This window comes from Brassica oleracea, chromosome C8 (assembly GCF_000695525.1).
Source record: "Brassica oleracea var. oleracea cultivar TO1000 chromosome C8, BOL, whole genome shotgun sequence".
NCBI classification, from domain to species: Eukaryota; Viridiplantae; Streptophyta; class Magnoliopsida; order Brassicales; family Brassicaceae; genus Brassica; species Brassica oleracea.
Window position 1 is genome coordinate 38,430,494 of NC_027755.1, and position 20,831 is coordinate 38,451,324.

Consider the following 20,831-nt stretch of genomic DNA (forward strand, 5'->3'; position numbering starts at 1 on the left):
CATAAGTTAGGTTGGAGTCTTTAAAGTTACCAAGAAAGCTGGAGGTAAACCATATCTCATTATGCTCTCAGCGAATATACGCACAGCACAGAAATGCATCCATGAGCTGAAAACCTACACATATAGACCGATGATCAGATGGGTGTTGATTTCTACCATGATATAGCTATACAGAGTGATATGTAAATAGTATACCTCTCCATAACTAGTGTAGCACCACTGCAAAAGAGAGCTTCTCAAACTTTCCTGATCCTGAACCAGCTTCTCTAGCTCTTGTTTACGAGTCTCTTGTGCTTCAACGCTGTGTTCAAAATCACGGACCTAAAAGAAAACGGTGTACAGCATATTATGAAGCGAAGCAAGGCGATCGAGTTGGAGAGGAAGAAGAAGAAGAGGAGGAGGAGGAGGATTCGATTGAAGATGAGATCGACAGGAAAGGTAAAGGCATATCGAGAGAGGACAAAGGAAAAGGAAAACTGATCGAAGTTGATGAAAGTGACGATAGCGATGATGATGATGATGACGATGACGATGACGAGGATGGTGATGAGTACGATGAAAGCGATTTGTCTGATGATCCTTTGGCGGAGGTGGATTTGGATAATATCCTTCCGTCGAGGACTAGGAGACGATCGATCCAGCCTGGAGTCTACACCTCCAATGACCGTAGCGGAAACAACGAGAATGATGATGATAGTAGTGACGATAGCGATGCTTAAAACCTCCCTCCTTAGCTATAATCATTCTTGAATTAGATAGTGATGCAGCGTATAAGTAAGTCTTTGAATAAACTAGCTGGTGTTCTCGTGTTCCTTTTGGTTGAGTGCAATGCAACCCATAGTAAGGGTCAGTGAGCAAGCTAAACTAGTTGAAGAAACTGACATTATATTGGCAATGCTCTTCTTTTGATGCCGATGGTGAGTAAAGATGCAAACTTTTATTTCTCTTACTAGTCCTTATGTATTTAACCTTAGTGAAGGGACTAAATACAACCCATTGGATTATAATTTTATAAGGGGATGTTAAAGTTGTTCTATGATTGGTATGTGGAGCTTTCTTCTTCTTTTTTTACCACAAGTGTGTGTGGTATTTAGAGCTTTCTTAGTTTGTGATTCCTTTGAACTTGTGAGTGTCTTTTGTGACTGCTTCGCTATCACTTTATTTTGTAAGCTAAAGCTACTCAACTACATCTATGTTTGTCGCAGCGAATATCTCTGAAAGGTTAAGATGTTCTCCATAGATTCGTATAGTTCAAATATAAGAGTTACAGATTTTTTTTGTCAGGAGAATATCATCATATCTCTTATGTTTTTGATGCCACTAATAAAAAAACAAAGAACTGGACCACTAGGGAGTGACAATGAGAACTGAAAAGGGTTCCTTTCCGAATCTCATATTGAAGATTCATACATATTTATTTAAGCCGATGTGTATATGATATGATATGTGTGGTTGGTATGGTGGTGAAATGCGTGTAATGTTGTTTGTATGTGTATGAATAATTGAGACATGCGTCATCATGAGTCTCTGCTTTTTGGGCCTTTGAATTTAGCCTTCGGCTTCATAGGAAAAAAGGAAAAAGGAATCTCATGAACCAACAAAAAGCTGAGAAAATATATGAGATAGAGTTATTTTTTATAACTTTTAAGATAAGAGTTCTAGAAGAAGAAATTATTCAAAAGTTACTTAAAATATTATATATGTATGTATGCAAGGTCTATATAGTCTGTATTTGTTGGAAAAAAACATGCATGTGTAATTGAACCAGAAAAAAGATAAAATCTTAGGATTATAAAATCAGGAGGGTGAGGTGTATGTCACATCCACACCGAAATTTACCAGATAATTTACCCGCATTAACTAAGGTGAAATGGAGGTTGGTTGAACAGCAAAATCCAATAATATAAGCATTATCTGAGTCAACTAAAACCACTTATAGCTGGTGAAATTTAGGTTCGATGGTGAAAATGGAGATGATTACTAAAAAGTGATGAGATAAAGAGAGAGATGTGGCCTTCACATGGCAGCCATTGTAGCATATGATGGGTCAAGAGAGGTGAAATCATCACTCGCCCCCCCTTTCTATCCAGTAAATATAACAGTTTTTTGGGGATAAAATTAACATTCCTAGGCCCGGACAAAAATCCCGGATCCGAAGAACCGAACTGAATCCGATCCGGAAAAATAGTACCGAATCCGAACCGAAATTGATTAAATATCCGAACGGGTTCAAAATTTTGGTATCTAAAGAACCGAAACCGAACTCGACCGGAACCGAAATATCTCGGGTACCCGAATGTAACCGAAATAGATTTATATACCTAAATATATTACTTATTTTTAGATTTAATATATATTAAAAGCATCCAAAATATATAAGATACTTTTAAGTTGTCTAAAATACTTGAAAATATATATAAATAGTCAAAAGTAAATGTCTAAAATAGCTAAAAATATATTCAAAACATCAAAATACTTGAAATGTCTATTGATTTTCTATCCAAATATTCAAATCAAACCAATTTATATTTTAATTTTAGGTATTTTGACATATATTATACAAATATATATGTAATATATTATTTTGTTTTATAGATTTTGAGAAATTTTAAGCATATAATGAATATTAAAATTTTAAAAATAATTTAAATTGGTTATCCGAATCCGAACCGAACCCGCAAAGATCCGAACCGAACCCGAATCGAAATTTAAAAATATCCAAATGGGATTGAAATCTTTAAACCCGAAACCCGAATAGATCTGAATCGAACCCGAATGGGTACCCGAATGTCCACCCGTAAACATTCCTATCAAATTTTGTGAAAATCTGATAAATCCTGAAACTATCTATCATGATTAATACATCAGAGGATAACAATCAAGAATGTCAAGCGTAGGGAAATATATACATGAGATTAACAGAATAAGAAACTGGTTTCACTTGCTAATAAGCTAGCGATATAATGAATAACTCTTGTTTTCACATAAGACATCCAATGAGGAAATTTTCTGAGGATTATGACGGGCAATTAGTTTGATATTATGTGATTATAGACGTTCTCCTAATTACTTACCAATAATTAATACACATAAGTTATCATCAATGTTGAACATTAGCTAAGCAAAGATAAATGGTTCTCAGCTTTCAACCAGTAATCATGATTTGTGTTCTCTTCGTGATTACCCCTATCTCTTCATGTAATAATTTGCAAGTGGGTCGATTATTGGGTTTGATTATGAAGCCTATGCCACTTTATATTTTGTTCCTTTTATATGTGTTTCTTAATGTTTTATATCTACCTAATAGAAACAAAACATAGCTAGGATCAATTTTCAGTTGAGAATAAAAATACTAAACTGCTACTTAAATCTCTTATTAATTGAACATTAGATCACGATTTGTTTTCAAAAGAGTTTTAAAAGAGGGGAGTTTGATTAGTTTTTTGGATTTATTTGGTTAGAAAATGTAGTATTAAGAAAACTATTGAAAATTTAATGACCTTAAAATCCCGCAAATCCATCAATGGTGTCATCGTCCAAAGAAAAAATTCAGCCAGCCTTGCTTCTCATTTTCTTGTTTATCCCATAGATAATGAACTAATTTTTATTTGATTAAATATTAATCATGGACTTTATATGACTGATTATTTAATTTATAAGCTTACATACATGTGACGTGTCTAAATGCATATACTTGATGCAGTAGGGGTACTGTACGATTGATTTTATTAGTTTCCTAATTGCTGCACTTTCTAACAACCATTGAATCTTTTTAAAATCAATCACTAATTAAACGAATATTTGATTGTTTGACAAAAAAACGAATATTGTTTTATGGAATATTATGTTTTACGTGGCAATAACGTAATAATATGAAAAAGTTAAGGGCTTTTTAAAAACATGTCCCTTGTTCTGACACCAAGACATCACTTCACCCTTTCTCTTTCGCGAAAGGCCTTGTTAATAACCAGTGGTGTGAAACACAGACTAACTATTCAACGGTCAAGATTCCTTTCGTGGCTAATCCTTCGAACCAATCTCCGCCGTTGGATCATCAAACCCTCTCTTAAAAGATTAAACCTAACCATAGTTAGTTTTTGGTCAGCTTGGTTGGCTTTTTTCCCTCTGTTTTATCTTTCCACAGAGAAGGAAAGAAAGAGAGAAAAAGAGAGAAGCTTTGCTTTGCTTGCGTGATCTCTCCTCTCTCTCTCTTCTCTCTCTGATCATCTCATCATCATTGGATGAAGCAGTCCAGAGTTTATCTTTAGATTCGATTCATGATTCTCCTTCATTTTCAACGTTTTCCTCGTTGAGTTCCTCTGTTTCTATATAAACATCCGAGCTCTCCTGATGACGATTCTAGTATCTTCATTCCCCTCATCTTCTTCTCCGTAGATCTAGCTTATCTATTCCCCTGTAGATCTGAATCTAAAAGCTTCATCCTTTACAGAGTCTAAAGATCTCTGTTTATCAAAGCTCGGGACTTTACACGACTCTGTTTCCTGCAGAGCACTCTGTTTTTGAGCTGAAATTCAAATCCACGAGCTTAGCTGGAAGTGTGTGCATCTCGAGCTCATGTTCTTGATCTAATAAGGGAGGGGAGATGAATTACTTCCCAGACGAGGTGATTGAGCACATCTTCGACTTCATATCCTCTCACAAAGACAGGAACTCGATATCTCTCGTCAGCAAATCGTGGCACAAGATCGAGAGGTGTAGCAGGAAGAGAGTGTTCATCGGAAACTGCTACGCTATCAACCCGGAGAGGTTGATACAGAGGTTCCCATCTCTCAGATCGTTGACTCTCAAAGGGAAGCCTCACTTCGCTGACTTCAACTTGGTTCCTCACGAATGGGGAGGCTTCGTTCACCCTTGGATCGTTGCTTTAGCCAAGGCACGTGTTGAGCTCGAGGAGCTTAGGTTGAAGAGGATGGTTGTCTCAGACGAAAGCCTCGAGCTTCTTTCGCGTTCCTTCGCGAGTTTCAAGTCTCTTGTGCTTGTTAGCTGTGAAGGGTTCACTACTGATGGCTTAGCCTCCGTTGCTACTAATTGCAGGTAAGATCAGTGTCATGGGAACATAACATTTCATCTCTTTGATTGAGTTAACAATGTGATGTGTTTGATGTTATTAGGCATCTCCGTGAGCTAGACTTGCAAGAGAATGAGATTGATGATCATAGAGGTCAATGGCTAAACTGTTTTCCTCAGAGCTCTACCGCTCTTACTTCATTGAACTTCTCATGTCTTAAAGGAGAAACCAATCTTGCTGCTCTAGAGAGACTCGTGGCGAGGTCGCCGAACCTGGAGAGCTTGAAGGTGAACCGTGCGGTGCCTCTCGATGCGCTCACGAGGCTAATGAGCTGTGCTCCTCAGCTGGTGGATTTGGGAGTAGGGTCTTATGAGAATGAGCCTGATCAAGAGTCTTTCATGAAGCTCATGGCTGCTATTAAAAAATGCACATCGTTGAGAAGCTTGTCGGGGTTCTCAGAGGTTACTCCGCTTTGTCTCACAGCGTTTTACCCGATATGCCAAAACCTTACCTCCTTGAACCTCAGCTATGCAGCTGAGATCCAAGGCAACCACCTGATAAGGTTTATTCAGTTCTGCAAGAGACTTCAACGGTTATGGGTAAGTATGAACTAATGAGTTCATTACATATAATTAGGCATGTTGGTTCGGTTAGTTCAGGTGTTTCGGTTCTGGTAGTTCGGTTTTCGGTTAGTTTGGTTCAACATAAATCTCACCAAATTAACCCGAAATAAAGTTTGGTTTGGTATTCGGTTAGTTTGGTTTTTGAAAATCCTACCGAAGTTTTTGATTTTGGTTAAATTTTGTTAAAATTTAGGATGATTTCGGTTAAATATGGTTAGTTTAATTATTTTGGTTAGTTTGGTTCGAAATTTGGTTAGTTCAGTTTGTTTGGGTAGGGGTTTTGGTATGGTTGGATATAATTTTCTTTTTAAAAGAATAAAACCGAAACCCGATTTTTGTAGAAAACCTACCAAATCGAACCGAACTAACCGAAATTTCGGTTAGGCGGGTCCGGTTTAGTTCAACATATAATGGTTGTTTGTTGTTCCTACAGATATTGGATAGTATTGGAGACAAAGGACTTGAGGTTGTTGCTTCCACATGTAAAGAGTTACAAGAGCTGAGAGTCTTCCCCTCTGATTTACACGACGAAGAAGACAACGACACAGCTGTCACTGAGATCGGTCTAGTTGCAATCTCAGCAGGCTGCCCTAAACTCCACTCCCTCCTCTACTTCTGCAAACAAATGACAAACGCAGCGCTCATAACCGTGGCGAAAAACTGTCCGAACTTCATACGTTTCAGGCTATGCATCCTCGAGCCAAACAAACCAGACCACACCACATCTCAGTCACTAGACGAAGGTTTTGGTGCCATTGTGCAAGCCTGCAAGGGTCTAAGACGTCTCTCTCTCTCGGGTCTGTTAACTGACAAAGTCTTCCTCTACATCGGTATGTACGCTGAACAGCTGGAGATGCTTTCGATAGCTTTTGCTGGGGACACGGACAAAGGGATGCTGTATGTGTTGAATGGGTGTAAGAAGATGAGGAAGCTGGAGATAAGAGACAGTCCGTTTGGGAACACTGCGCTTCTTGCTGATGTTGATAAGTACAGAACAATGCGATCCCTTTGGATGTCGTCTTGTGAAGTAACGCTCGGTGGGTGCAAGAGGCTGGCGAGAAACGCGCCGTGGCTTAACGTGGAGATCATTAATGAGAATGAGAATAATGATCTGATGATGGAGAGGAATGAAGAAGATGAAAGAGAGAAGGTTGATAGGCTTTACCTTTACCGAACAGTGGTTGGGGCTAGAAAAGATGCGCCGCCATGTGTTACGATTCTTTAGTCTCCGTGTTGGTTTTGTTTGAAGCTTTTTCATGTCGTTCGTTAGCTCTTGTACTTTCGTTTCCAGACGAGAAGGGATTCTGTTTTGAAACTCCAAGCCTTTTTCTTTTAGTTACATTGTACTTTGTTTCTGATCTCTGTTACTACAGAGTTTTTTGTTTTTATTGAACTTGGGAATCTAAAGACAGTTAGCTGTACAAAGATGTAAGATATTCAAATAAATCTTTATCTACAAAAAGTTTCAAGTTTACCAAACATGTAGATTTTTCTGAGTATCAGAGTACTGATAGACCCCGTTTGATGGGAGAAGGTGTATACCGTTGGTTTTCATAAGCTCTATCTCTCTCTCTCTCTCTCTCTCTCTCTCTCTCTCTTCATATAAATTACAAAGAAGATGCACAAGAAACCTGTTTTTTTTCATCCATGCTGTAGACTAGTCCGCTCTCAAACATGAGCACTATCAGACAATGAAACATTAACAGTACATAAGACAGAGAGCTATAAGCATGTCTTAGATTGAACATATGATGCGACTGTAAATGGTGAAAACAAGAAATCCGGAGAGAAGGAAGGGCACTCTCAGAAGAAACATTCCTCCAACACACAGCAACAGCAGAGAGCAGCAAGACTGCAATTCATAACCCGCCGCCAAAAAAATAAGATAACAGTTAATGGGAGCAAAAGAGAATTAATAAGCAGAAGGAATGATATGGTTAGGTTGAATCTTAGACTAAGAAATAACAGCAAGATGAATACACCAATCACAGAAGATTTGCGCTACTTTTAGGCAATCACAACTCTTTTACTACATAAGGTTTTTCACTAGAGTGAACATAAGAAAAGTTGTAGATGATCTTGACAAAAAAATTCTACCTTATCTATAGATTTATACCTAGCTATTAGGCAGTTCTTAAGAGAGCCACTTGGGAAGTGAAAGATCATGCCCAAAAGAGTGGCTTATTATGAAGTAGTTCTAAAATCATCAGTAATCCACAGATGCTAAGAACCTTCCTTAGAAGATCAAAAGAGCAATCAAATAACTAAAACTAAGTATCAATACGAAGTCAACTCAAGGTTGGTAAGGGAACAGTAAATGTCTAAATTCAACTCACTTATCCAAACATTAACTAAAACATATAATGTGACTGAAAATGACAAAAAAAAAAAAAAAGAGATCCGCAGAGAAGAAAGGCTCAGAAGCAGGCATTCCTCCAACACACATCAACAGCAGAGAGCAGCAAGACTGCAAATTTGAAACCCACCGGCAAGAAAAAGAATAAGATACGGTTAATCAGGAACACAAGAGAATCAAAAAAGCAGAAGGAACAATATGGTTAGGTTATAAATAAACAAGTAACAACAAGATGAATACAATAACAGAAGATTTGACTACTTTAAAGCCAATCGTTACTCTTTTAATACTCCACTAGAGTGAACATAACAGAACTTGTAGATGGTATTGACACTAGAATTTCAAAACATTCTACCTTATCTATCAATTTATACCTAGCTATTAGCAGTTCTGAATAGAGCAACTAGATTCATTGGGACGTGAAAGATCATGTCCAAAAGGGAGGCTATTATGAATAGCTCTAAAATCATCAGTCATCCACAGATGCCAAGAACCTTCCTTACAAGACCAAAAGAACACTCAAATAACAAAAAAAAAAAAAAAACTAAGGATCAATACAAAGTCAACTCTAGGTTGGCAAGGGAACACTAGGGTTTCACAGAAGATTTCTAAATTCAACTCACTTATCCAAACATCAACTCAAGGAATCTGGTTCTGGTCCTAAGATTCCCATATATCAGAAAACAAAAACACTGTTGGTTCAATGAACCAAAAAAAAAACATTAGTTAGTGACTAGTGAGTGATCCTTTTAAACCCACAGACAGTTAGCTCCAAAAGTGTCACAGATCAATCAATTGATCAAGAGAACCGAGAAAGAAGACATAAAAACTCAAACTCTCAATCATAGCTTTAAACCGACACAATGAGTTAACCAATATTGACCAGAAACAAGCAAGTTTTCAGGAAACATAGATTCTCAATGTAAATTAATGGCGGGAAGTGAAGAGGGACGAACCAGAGCCAGAATCTTGGTGATTTTGTCTCGAAAAGAAGATTCATTTCAAACCAACGATGCTGATTTGTCTCTAGAAGGACCAGAAAGCATATCTAGAAAGCTTTTGTTCAATTCACCACTCGATAGCATATCCATAACAATCTTTACGGTGGAAGCATCTGAAGAGAACCCACAACTCTTCATTTCTTCTATAAGTTGAACTGAAGTGGTTATGTCACCACCTCGGAGATGAGCTCGGATTAGTGTGTTCCATGTACAACCATCTGGCTCATACCCATCTTGTTTCATTTTTCTAAACAATGCATCCGCTTCGGACAGTGAACCCTTCCTACATAATCCCCCAATCATTATATTGTATGTTTTGACATCAGGCTTCGCTCCTTTGAAATTGAGGCTACAGAATAGATCCCAAGCATCATCTACCTTACTTGAATTGCACATCCCGTGAATGATGATATTATATATACAAATACCAGGATCAATCTTAGTCTCGTGCATTTTATCAAGTATTCCCAAAGCCTCTTCTAGTTCGCCATTGTCACACAACCCATCCAGCAAAATACCGTAAGTCATAATACTAGGATGAACACCTTCAGAAACCATCTCTTGGAAGAGTTCCTTGGCCACATTAAGTTGCCCTGATTGACAAAACCCTTGGAAGAGAGTGCTATAAGTCACTGTATCGGCAACCACACCTCTCAGAGACATTTTGCGGAAAATCTCATACCTTCATCAACCCGTTTAGCCTTACAATATCCGTTTATTAGAATATTAAACGTCACGATATTCGGATCGCATCCCTTGGTAACCATCAGTTCCATCATCTGGTTGGCTTCATCTAAGCGCTTTTCATTGCAAAACCCATATATCAAAGAAGTACATGTAATGGTATCAAGATCTATGCCTCTTGCAATCATCTCATTGTACAATTCTTTAGCCTCAGTAAGTTTTCCCTCTTTCACAAAACTATCAATCAACACACTGAAAGTGACGCTGTTAGGGGTGATTTCACTTGTAATCATATCCCTCAGCAACTGTGTGCCGTCATCCCATCTACCAGTACTACAGAAGCCTCCTATGAGAGAGTTGTAGGTAAAGACATCTGCTTTGATCCCTTTGGTTGCCATTTCATTGAAAAGGCTGAGTGCATAGTCGAGGCTCCCATCTTTGCAAAGACTGTCAATGATGATATTGTATATGGCAGCATTGAGCTTGACCTTTCTATGTTCCATCTTTCTGATCAGATCTAAGGCCGAGGAAGTGTTTACCGGACTTGCACATTCTGTTCAAAATCGGACCATATGTAAATGCGTCAGGTTGACATCCATTAGCCAACATTCGATCTATCAAAGCCACTGCTTCAGACACTCTACCTTTGAGACAAAGTCCATTGACAAGAGTGTTAAGTATGATGAGATTCGGAATAACCTTCATTCCCACCAAACGATCAACTAAATCCACAGCTTCAGAAACTCGACCCACGAGACATAGACCGTTTATCAAAGTCGAGAATGTGACTGTGTCAGGCTCGTACCCAAGTTTCAAAATCTTTCCCATAGCAGAAAAGGCAAAACCGAGTTTACGACTCCTGCAGAAGCAATTGATGACAATACTCAGAGTGTAGATGTTATGTGCAATCCCTTGCAGTTCCATTTGCTTGCAGAGATCCAACACGAGGTCATACTGTTTTGTTCTGGCCAATGCAGTAAACAATCTATTGAAATCTATGACCGTAGGACGAGGACGAGACTCAATCATCGTTTGAAACAGGGCAACAGCATCATCTTTCTTGATACCAACAATCCCATTTCTCAATCTCTCTTTGTAAGAGAGGTTCCTATCGCTGCTAGAAAAGCCTCGTTCGCAGACGAAACACGAGGACTCGCAAGGGCTGTGGAATAGAGAAGTTCTCAGGGTACCTGTCTCCAGGAGAAGAGGCCGAACAAATCTCAAAGCTTTGGCACTCCTTATCATCAACATCGTCTCTCAACCTGAATCGTTCTTTTCCCCCAGCTCAAAGCTCTCACAGAAGCGCAACTTTAACGACCAAACCGATTCAATTTCATTCAACCGGTCTGAATCAAACCGAAATATACGAGCAATTTTCGTCGGAATTACTATATAATACAAGAATTTATGAGGAAACGAGTCATTGTTTTAGCCCATCATTTTATTAAATTTTTTGAAGTAATCTTTTTATGTACTCATATGATTCCACGTTGTAATAAAAGATGCACATAAAAACATGTTTTATTTTTTGTCAACCTCAAACATAAAATTAAAATTTAAAGAACAACAAATTTGTGAACACTATTTTCTTTTTTACTAATGTGTTTTCATTTAGTTTTCAATATTTTTTATAAATAGTTTTCAATATGATTGGATCTTACGAGCACAAGTGTTGTTTTTGTAATCTTTAGCATACCTTTTCATTTAGCTTCATGTGTGGACTGCAGAGTTTTGTGATAGTAGATCAGAAGCAGCATTGAATTCAAGAATGTATTTTATGTGATCAAAACACAACCATTCATTTTTTAAATGGAGTCAACATACTACTTTAGAACATCTCAAACCTGTCTTCAAACACCCACAAGAACTCGAATCGATCTACAACTGGAAATCGATTATAACTATCATCCTGAGTGACAAACTCACAGTTCAAAAGAAAGAGAAGAGAAAAAGGCAAACCAAGCTGTTTCTCCCTCTTCTTCACCACACGCTGTCACCACCGTCTCCTTTTCCTCCCCAGCCTCCCATTTTGATAAATCTGTAAGAGAGAAAACAAGATTCAACCACAAGAGAAGATAAACTAATTGTTCACAGCTAACTTCTCTTAGACTTTCACAACTAGTAATTAATTCCCAAAGTCCAACCATGGAGAGACATGTCTTCTATTAAAGACTGCACAACCAAACTAGTTGTAATTTATGTCTGAACAGATCATAGCAACACATTGCAGATCTCTCATCACCAGAAACTTTAATACGGAATAAGTGCCAAAAGTGTTACTGCTTATCAAAGCTTGAGCATTTGTCAATACACATATGCTCAACTAAAGATGACAAACATTATACACTGAAAATGAACCAATGAGGAAACAGAAAGAAAGCGATATCAAAAGGAGAAGACATCAAGATCTGTTTAAAAGGTAAACAAACAAACAAACTTATTTATATTATTAAAGCCCAACCAAATACCTCATATATTATTATCCCGGACTTTGTCTCTGGCAGATAAGAACCAAACATTCTAAGAAAGCATATCCAAAAAGCTTTTGTCCAATCCACCATCCACTAACATATCCATAACCATCTTCATGGTGGAAGCATCTGCAGAGAAGCCACACCCCTTCATTTCTTCGATGAGTTCAACTGAGGTGCATATGTCACTGCCTCTGAGATGAGCTCGGATTAGTGTGTTGTATGTACAATCATTTGGCGCAATCCCATCTTCCTCCATTTTTCTAAGCAACATGCTTGCTTCAGGCAGTGACCCTTTCTTACACAATCCTGAAATCATTACCGTGTACGTCTTGACATCGGGCTTCACTCCTTTGAGAGGGAGGCTACAGAATAGATCCCAAGCATCATCGACCTTACTAGCATTGCACATCCCGTGAATGATGATAGAATATATACAAATACCAGGATCGATCTTACACTTGTGCATCTTTTCAAGTATATCCAATGCCATTTCTAGTTCTCCATTGTCACACAACCCATCCAGCAAAATACCATAGGTGACAACACTGGGTTGCACACCAATAGAGACCATCTCTTGGAAGAGTTCTTTGGCTTCATTAAGTTTTCCAGATTGACAAAACCCTTGGATGAGAGTGCTATAAGTGACTGTATCTGCAACCAATCCTCTCATAGACATTTTGCGGAAAAGTCTCATACCTTCATCAACCAGTTTAGCCTTACAACACCCTTTGATAAGGATATTATACGTCACGATATCAGGATCGCATCTCTTGCTAACCATCAAATCCAGCATCTGGTTGGCTTCATCTAAGCGATTCTCCATGCACAACCCGTATATTAAAGAACTATATGTAATGGTGTTAGGCTCTATGTCTCTTGTGATCATCTCATTGTACAATTCTTGAGCCTCAGAAAGCCTTCCCTCTTTCACAAAACTATCAATCAAAGTATTGAAAGTGACAACGTTGGGGGTGATTTTCCTTTCTATCATATCCCTCAGCAACTGTGCACCATCATCCCATCTGCCGGCATTACAGAAGCCTCCTATGAGAGAGTTGTAGGTAATGACATTTCCTTTGATCCCTTTGGTTTCCATTTCATTAAAAAGGCTGAGTGAATCTTCGAGGCTCTCGTCTTTGCAAAGACTATCGATAACCATACTGTATGTGACTACATCGAGCTTGATCTTTCTATGTTCCATCTTTCTGAGCAGATCCATGGCCAAGGCAGTGTTCCCAGACTTGCACAATCTGTTCAAAATAGGGCCATAGGTAACTCCATCGGGTTGGCATCCATTATCCATCATTCGATCGATCAAAGCCATCGCTTCAGACACTTTACCTTGGAGACAAAGACCATTGACAATAGTGTTGAGCGTGATGATGTTTGGAATAACCTTCATTTCCACCATACGATCAACTAACTCCACAGCTTGGGAGACTGTACCCACGAGACATAAACCGTTAATCAAAGTTGAAAATGTGACTGTGTCAGGCTCGTACCCAAGTTTCAAAATCTTTCCCATAGCAGAAAAAGCAAAACCGAGTTTACGACTCCTGCAGAAGCAATTGATGACAATACTCAGAGTGTAGATGTTATGTGCAATCCCTTGCAGTTCCATTTGCTTGCAGAGATCCAACACGAGGTCATACTGTTTTGTTCTGGCCAATGCAGTAAACAATCTATTGAAATCTATGACCGTAGGACGAGGACGAGACTCAATCATCGTTTGAAAGAGGGCAACAGCATCATCTTTCTTGATACCAACAATCCCATTTCTCAATCTCTCTTTGTAAGAGAGGTTCCTATCGCTGCTAGAAAAGCCTCGTTCGCTGTTGTGAAATAAAGAAGTTCTCAGGGTACCTGCTGTCTTCGTGAATCGAGGCCGAGCAGATCTCAAAGCTTTGGCACTCCTTATCATCAACATCGCCTCTCAACCTGAATCGTTCCTTTCCCCCCCCCCCAGCTCAAAGCTCACACTCTCTGTATATCTCTTCTAAACCCTCTAAACGCGAGCTTTCAGCCTTTCAGTGACACGGACAATCGACCAAACCAATTCAATTTCATTCAACCGGTCTGATTCAAACCGAAATACAGTGTATTATTGTATACGAACAATTTTGTCGCATGTATGTAATACAAAGATTTAAACCGGGATCATTGTGTTCGATTCCGGTTTTGACTCGATGTTGGTCTGTCTTGGTCGGCTTTTATGCGTCTCTGTATACAAACTAAACCCAATCCGACTTGGTTTAGTATTAATTAATCCGGTTTAAATTTGGCTCTTTTTTTTTTGTTGGACCAATTTCAAATTAAATTGAACAATTTCTTAACAAAGTTCAAGTTGAGCTAGGTAGATGACATATGTGATTGTAATATCAGACATTAACCATCGACCAAACTGGACTTGACCCTTGGAAAAACTTATAATCTCCGATCAAAATCTTCAATGGCCAGTAGTCTCCACATGATGAAAGTCTTTAACAATTCGAGGTCCACACAGAGAGAGATAATACCAAAAGACAGAGGTTACCAGTGAAAGATGATAGACATAAGATTTACAGAAACCTAATTCCTTTCCAAACCAAATTATAAAAGACAGACAAAAGTACAATAAATTTGTATATATATATCATATCATATCACAAACAAATAAACAATGCATCATATCTAATAACATTTGTCGTGTTTTTACCTTTGGATCCCCCAAGTTCCTTTGATCAAATGTTGTGTGGGGTCACGAATAACCAAAGCTGTTTCATCTAAACTTCCTCATGGTCCAAGTTGCTACTCTTGAGGATGTTGTATTTGCAGAGTGGGCAAGTCGCATTTATGTATAACCATTTGTCTACGCATGAGCAGTGGAAATGGTGACCACAAGGAAGCTCTCTTAGTTCTGTTCCGTCTTCATAAGCAGATAGACAGATGCAACATTCCTATAGTGCGCAATCACAAAGCATATAATCTTATCTAGTGTTTGATCTTTAAGATGAGTGAATTAGTGTGTTATAGTATATACTTACTGCATCCTCCTGGAGAAGTGTATGTTCAACGGGTGAATCTGTACCACACTCGGTCATTATCCCATCGGCGTTTCCTTGAGCCTCATCACCCGCGTGTTTGTTAACATCACCGACTTTCCGAAACTTGAATTTGGTGAGCTGTTCAATGTCTTCTTTCGAAGCCCCTTCCTGATATTTCATCGTATTAAAACAGATAGCACCAAGTAGCGACTTAGGATATAAGATGAAAAAGGTTATGACAAGTACCTGATCTGCAACAGCGTATAAAACTGCAATGATGCATGGCAGGCAACAGCAAACAGCAATGCCAATAACGCAGGCCAACGCAACACAGAAGACAACGAAGAACACATCGAAACCAAGGAAGACAATAGACAACCTGAAATAAGCAAAGGCATTCAGACACTAAAGGCGGAGTATTAGGCTTATACCTTATTGATATAATAGAAGGAAGTTAGAACAAACCAGTAAATCCGCGGAGATTCTTGTGCTAAATCTTGGCCACCAACAGATACCCAGTAGAACCCAATGATCCACCATATAAACGAAAACATGGTGTTGGCAGATTCTAGATGTTTCGCCACACTGCTTTGGAAACAGTAAGTGAGATAAGTAAACAAATCAAGACATGATACAAAAAATGCTTGTAGCAGGGTCATGCTGAAGTGAGTCTATCGAAACTATCTAATACCTGACAGAGAACAAAATGATGATAGTAACCTCCACAGGTTGCATTTAATCTCAACTAGATTGTAAGATGCATCAAGGAACAGAAAAGTTTGTGTAAAAGGTCCTGAAGAAACCACTGCAATTTGGGGAAGCATCATAGAATAAGCAACCAATTTGAATTGATCATCATCCAAACCTAAAATCTATATTCTAGGTAATAACAAGTATCACATCCATTATTTTCTTCATCAGCTCATAGAAACCACAAGTTGAGTGCAAAAAGCCTCCTTTTTTAAAAGGCTACCAAGCCAAATCTCACACAAGTCATGCAAGAATCCATCTTGATCCAATATACACACAAATTTTCCTGAGGCACACATCTGATGAGCTTAAGGACATAAGAAGTCTAGCTAGATAGATACCTGCTGCTTTCGCTCTCCAGCTGCTCATGTGAACTCCTCCTCGAACCCAAACCATCTTCCTCCATAGAGGAAGAGGACGAAGAAGAACGTGACCGAGGAGTCCTATTGCTTCTCACCCTATTCCTCCTCCGATACTCAATCCCCACACAAACCATATGCAACACGCATTGCAGCGCATACCCCAAGAGCCAAACCCTAAGCGGCATTATCGGATTCTCATTCCTGCTCATCACAAGAACAGCAGCAGCCACCGAGACAAAGGCCAAGTTCCACACGATGTCGAGCACCACGACGGGCTTCGAGTAGGCCCAATCGCTCTGTCTCTCCTCGAGCTGCTCCGCCGCAGCCTCCCTCACGAGCATAGACGGCTCCCGCATCGCTCGTCCTCCGCTGCTCGCGCGGCTTAGAAACATAGCCGCTTCCCTCAGCCCCTGTCTCCTCGCGGATCTCCTTTCCCCGCCGTTGTTGCTGCTTCCCTCGTTTTCATCGCCGCTCGAAAGCAATGGTGCCGGATCGAAGGATGACGAGTTCGTTGTAGTTTCCGTTGACATTGTTTCCATGAAAAAAAAGGCTAAATTGATGAAATTGGAGTGGAGTTACGCCATAAAGAGGTGAGGATTCGATCTCAGGAAACGAAATTGGAATTGCTAGGGTTTCGATCGTGCACAGAGAGGAAGATGACGATGATTAAGGAAATTAAACAGAATATTTATTCGTCAACGGTCAACACCCGGACAAGTAACCGGGGTATAAATGTAAATATTCTGTTTATACGGGGTTATTTATATAACTTTGTATTAAAATGTGTCTGAAATTCATATTTTGATATTTTCTATTTTATTTTATTTTTTGCTAAAAATATTTGCTAATTCTTGCCCACTTAAAATATGATTCTCAATATTTTGGAAATGAAGTTTGTCGATATGTATGTTATGGACCTCTAAAACATGATCTTATGATCCAACCGATCGTAACTATCAAGGTTAAATATATGATAGGGAATCTGAAACTAGATATGCAGTTTCTGAGGATCTGAAATTGAGTTAGATTGTATCTCAAGATCTGCAGTTTTCAGGCTAAGCTATCATTAGTTCATAAGACAGCTAAAGCAAGCAGCCAATTAATCCTGGTGAATTTCTCGCTCGGGGATACCTATGAAATTAAACTAGATAATGATTAAGGTTAATCGATGTTTATTTAGTAATACGCTTCTTCATTCATATATATGTAGAACTTTGTTTCTAACCAAGTTCTCTAAATTTGAATTTACTTATGTGCTTCTTGAGATAAAGTTTTATGATCAGGGTGAGTGAGATTGAGAAGCTTAAATTGGTTAATATTTTAACCGAACATTACTGAATTACCGGGACTTAATATTTAACAGCTTCAGATATGTATCTACATAGTTGAAGTTGTCTGCAGGTTAGATTAGGCTTTGGTGAGGTTCTGCAAGTTTTGTAGATTTGAACAAGTATAAAAATCGATGATTCATTCACTACAAGTATATGACTTATTTAAGGAATTTCATTGACTTGTAGTCTTTTTTTACATGCATGTGATCAAATACTACACATTATTACAGTTTATGACCAGACACACAGAAGAAACTACTGCTTCAAATCAAAATTGTGTATTCACCTTGCAGCTAATTAAGACAAATGGATTCAAGGCAAGACCCCAACATCTTCCACCCTTTAACTTAGGGTGTTAAAGATGAATGTGATCTTAAGAAAAATGTATAAAAGCTTATCCTACCAACTTATATATGTTTTACTTATAACATTCTCTAGGCTACTTTCTTATGGAGTTTGACATGGTAACCGTTTGGAAACTGTAATCCTGGAGTTCGTAGTATATTCCCTCCTTTTATCTCCTCCCACCTGATAATGATCATAATCAGCCTTAATTATTGATCTATTAAAAATAATGACTGTAAGATGATTTGCTTATTTTCGAACCTGTATTTTGTAACCAGGCTGTGAAGAAATACAGCCATTTGCAACTTGGTGAAGTCAGTTCCAACACAAAACCTCATTCCACCACCAAACGCCATGAAGTGCTTAGATGCATTGTTAGACTTTGATTCCTGTATAGTGTCATCAAGTTTTAAATTTAGGTTTTTTTTTCAGTTTTACTTGTAGTAGAAGTTACTTATAAGGGTTTGACCTCACCTCCCATCTTGATGGGTTAAAGACTAAAGGATCTTCATACTTGTCTGGATTCAAATGTACAGCTGGAGGACAGACCATCACCGCCCAGCCGGCTGGAATTGTATAATCTGCGAATCATTGAGAGTCTTTAATGATAAAATATGAAGAAAAAAAAGAATGTTAATCATTCTGAAATATAAATTTATATATTTTATCATACCTTTATATTTTATATCAATCAAGGCCTTTCTGAAGATTGCAGGAACTATATTTGCTAGTCTTGCTGTTTCGTTTATGAACTGCTTTACAGGAATATAAGACTTAGTCAGCTATTGAAAACGTAGGAAACTATCATTACTTTTAATGAAACTCTTAAGCAACCTGAAATGTGTAAGTCATTGACTTGTATTCTTCCCATGTAAGTCCAGACTCTGCATCTTCCCGGTTTCTCAGAATAGTCTCATGTTCTTCCTGATGATCAATGAACACAGTTTAGTATTCTTGCTAAGAGATTTGTGTTTAATATATAGCTTCACTGACCGTTAAACGCTTTAGAACTTCAGGGTCATCTGAAAGAAACTTGATGGCTAAAGTTAAAGCGAGAGAAGTTGTTTCAAAGCTAGCGAATAGCAAGACAAACATCAAGTCAAGTGCAATCTCCTCTGTCAGAATTGTACCCTCTTTCTGAATCTCTTCAATGACATAATCAAAGAAGTCACTTGGGTTCTTCCTCGGTTTCTTACGCCTTTCTTGTAGCATATTCCTCAGCATTTTCATTGCATTCTCCCTACCCTGCAAGATCATCTCCAGCATTAGTACCATATCATAGGCAGGCAATGCTTTAGATAATGTTCATTCATATGATGCAGCACCTTAAGACATTTGTGATAAGCTGTGCCTGGGATGTTAAAAGGGAAGGAGATCAGTCCTCGAATAAAAGCAACAAAGTTTGCCCTTAGATTCTCTGATGACTTGTCTGGATCATGGCTGATCAACTTCTTTGCGGTGAGATCAAAAATCATCTGATCAGATGTTTGATACCAACATGTTAGAAACAAGAATTATATCTGAAACAGAAAAGACTATGTTTGAAACTCACGCTTGCGGTTGCATCTTTAAGCTCTACTGATTCTTGATTTGACCAAAGCTCTAATCTCTTATTTGCAGTCAGCTCTACTTGAGGAAGCATCTTCTTGAGACCATCATAGCCAAATAGAGTCAAGACCATGCTTTTAAGGTACTTGTACATAAACCCATGTAATGAACCCACATTCTTTTTCCCAAAGATATTGGTAAAAGTGTCTGGATACCAACTCTGGAAACACCTCCCCTCTTGTTGAAACACAAAGAAGCTCAGATCAGGATCTGTTGATACAATCACTGGTCTCCCCACTAGATTGGTCTTGAAAATTGGTCCATGCCTGCACATATTAACAACAGATTCTTAAACCTTTGTGTACACACAGAAGGCTTAATCACATTGGTTTGAATGAGAAAAGAGACATGACTTACTTCTTAACCCTTTGTTTGATAAAAGGAGGGATGTCTGAAGTTGGGTTTGGCTTGAAGAACTGGATAGTCTCGCCGAGTAGTGGGAAGCCCATTGAACCTGGTGGAAGCTTCCCTCTACATTTGGGGTTTCTCCAGCTATAAACCCAATGTGTGATGGTTATGAGAAGCAGAGAAACCCAAATGAACAATGCCCACATCACAGTAAGAACAATTTAAGAGTATATATGACTTGTTTCTTTGGTTTGTGCTCTTTAGATAGAAACTGAAAACGTGTAGAGGAAAGAGACAAAGAAGAAGGAGAAGAAAGAGGAGTTTAGTGCTGGCCCATATTCTTCAACCATTATGATGAGTGCTTAAATAGGCAAGGCAAGTCTGTATACATAACTCTGATTAGATAATAATAAATAATGTAGTTGCAGAATGAAAAAAGGTTTAACCATTAAAAAAATTTAAATCTGTTTATAGCAACCATACATTATTTATTATCCGTGTGAAAGGGCAGCTTTTTTGGTTTGGAGTAATAAAATAATCAAGAATCATGGAATGAAGGTTCCTCTTGCCTTCTAGTTTCTTGTGTCTCATAGAGCATCATCATATGGGCATTAAACCACCAGTCTGAACATTAGGCAAGTTTACAGCTTCATTTTAGGAGATCATTGGTGGGCTCTTCCTCTCCACTAGATTTGATAATAAACTAATAATGATGATAACATATTGATGTTGTAACTTGAAGCTTGACTCATATAGTTATTACACATGGAAAAAAGAGTTTCCAGCTTTACTTACATTGCTGACTTGATAATTGTTTCTCCTTCATATCTATGCTTATAATCCCTGTATCTAATACAATCTTTGACACCAGGGAAGCAAAATAAACTAACATATAAG

At 38.3% G+C, this 20,831-nt stretch overlaps 5 protein-coding genes and 1 pseudogene across 6 annotated transcripts; 2 read left to right on the forward strand and 4 right to left on the reverse strand.

The window, feature by feature from the left end:
* Nucleotides 1-130: 130 nt before the first annotated feature.
* LOC106309356 (histone H2A.Z-specific chaperone CHZ1-like) lies at nucleotides 131-1,191 on the forward strand. The gene is made up of 2 exons (XM_013746385.1): nucleotides 131-142; nucleotides 210-1,191. The coding sequence occupies exons 1-2, from the start codon at nucleotides 131-133 to the stop codon at nucleotides 717-719; spliced, it is 522 nt and encodes a 173-aa protein (XP_013601839.1). The 3' UTR covers nucleotides 720-1,191.
* A 2,929-nt stretch (nucleotides 1,192-4,120) lies between these two features.
* On the forward strand, nucleotides 4,121-7,073 carry LOC106308436 (protein AUXIN SIGNALING F-BOX 3-like). The gene is made up of 3 exons (XM_013745598.1): nucleotides 4,121-5,055; nucleotides 5,133-5,628; nucleotides 6,086-7,073. Exons 1-3 carry the CDS (start codon nucleotides 4,604-4,606, stop codon nucleotides 6,875-6,877), a joined length of 1,740 nt encoding a protein of 579 aa, XP_013601052.1. The 5' UTR covers nucleotides 4,121-4,603; the 3' UTR covers nucleotides 6,878-7,073.
* LOC106308432 lies at nucleotides 6,869-11,131 on the reverse strand (annotated as a pseudogene).
* Nucleotides 11,132-11,476: 345 nt separating this feature from the next.
* LOC106308433 (pentatricopeptide repeat-containing protein At1g12300, mitochondrial-like) lies at nucleotides 11,477-14,232 on the reverse strand. The gene is made up of 2 exons (XM_013745592.1): nucleotides 12,162-14,232; nucleotides 11,477-11,731 (listed from the first exon to the last, which is right to left on the reverse strand). Exon 1 carries the CDS (start codon nucleotides 14,092-14,094, stop codon nucleotides 12,214-12,216), a length of 1,881 nt encoding a protein of 626 aa, XP_013601046.1. The 5' UTR covers nucleotides 14,095-14,232; the 3' UTR covers nucleotides 11,477-11,731; nucleotides 12,162-12,213.
* Nucleotides 14,233-14,677: 445 nt separating this feature from the next.
* LOC106308444 (E3 ubiquitin-protein ligase At1g12760-like) lies at nucleotides 14,678-16,992 on the reverse strand. 2 transcript variants are annotated; one of them, XM_013745608.1, is made up of 5 exons: nucleotides 16,282-16,992; nucleotides 15,656-15,775; nucleotides 15,437-15,569; nucleotides 15,191-15,358; nucleotides 14,678-15,103 (listed from the first exon to the last, which is right to left on the reverse strand). In XM_013745608.1, the coding sequence occupies exons 1-5, from the start codon at nucleotides 16,839-16,841 to the stop codon at nucleotides 14,930-14,932; spliced, it is 1,155 nt and encodes a 384-aa protein (XP_013601062.1). In that variant the 5' UTR covers nucleotides 16,842-16,992; the 3' UTR covers nucleotides 14,678-14,929. The 2 variants fall into 2 exon arrangements, with proteins under 2 accessions (XP_013601062.1, XP_013601061.1); XM_013745607.1 differs by having other exon boundaries at nucleotides 15,656-15,778; nucleotides 16,282-16,979.
* An 885-nt stretch (nucleotides 16,993-17,877) lies between these two features.
* LOC106308440 (cytochrome P450 87A3-like) lies at nucleotides 17,878-20,271 on the reverse strand. Its single transcript, XM_013745602.1, has 9 exons — nucleotides 19,944-20,271; nucleotides 19,531-19,852; nucleotides 19,304-19,453; nucleotides 18,972-19,223; nucleotides 18,813-18,902; nucleotides 18,652-18,730; nucleotides 18,453-18,559; nucleotides 18,240-18,367; nucleotides 17,878-18,161 (listed from the first exon to the last, which is right to left on the reverse strand). The coding sequence occupies exons 1-9, from the start codon at nucleotides 20,138-20,140 to the stop codon at nucleotides 18,068-18,070; spliced, it is 1,419 nt and encodes a 472-aa protein (XP_013601056.1). The 5' UTR covers nucleotides 20,141-20,271; the 3' UTR covers nucleotides 17,878-18,067.
* Nucleotides 20,272-20,831: the final 560 nt, after the last annotated feature.

Bases quoted from the DNA above. Each gene is read 5' to 3' on its own strand.
- LOC106308436 (XM_013745598.1), top strand. From the start codon at position 4,604: ATGAATTACTTCCCAGACGAGGTGATTGAGCACATCTTCGACTTCATA. The intron at 5,056-5,132 runs GTAAGATCAGTG...TGATGTTATTAG, and splicing joins TCCGTTGCTACTAATTGCAG to GCATCTCCGTGAGCTAGACT. The intron at 5,629-6,085 runs GTAAGTATGAAC...TTGTTCCTACAG, and splicing joins AGAGACTTCAACGGTTATGG to ATATTGGATAGTATTGGAGA.
- LOC106308433 (XM_013745592.1), bottom strand. From the start codon at position 14,094: ATGTTGATGATAAGGAGTGCCAAAGCTTTGAGATCTGCTCGGCCTCGA.
- LOC106308444 (XM_013745607.1), bottom strand. From the start codon at position 16,841: ATGGAAACAATGTCAACGGAAACTACAACGAACTCGTCATCCTTCGAT. The intron at 15,359-15,436 runs GTACTTGTCATA...ATGAAATATCAG, and splicing joins TATACGCTGTTGCAGATCAG to GAAGGGGCTTCGAAAGAAGA. The intron at 15,104-15,190 runs GTAAGTATATAC...TGCGCACTATAG, and splicing joins CACTTCTCCAGGAGGATGCA to GAATGTTGCATCTGTCTATC.
- LOC106308440 (XM_013745602.1), bottom strand. From the start codon at position 20,140: ATGTGGGCATTGTTCATTTGGGTTTCTCTGCTTCTCATAACCATCACA. The intron at 19,853-19,943 runs GTAAGTCATGTC...TAATATGTGCAG, and splicing joins ATCAAACAAAGGGTTAAGAA to GCATGGACCAATTTTCAAGA. The intron at 18,162-18,239 runs GTTCGAAAATAA...GATCATTATCAG, and splicing joins AGCCTGGTTACAAAATACAG to GTGGGAGGAGATAAAAGGAG.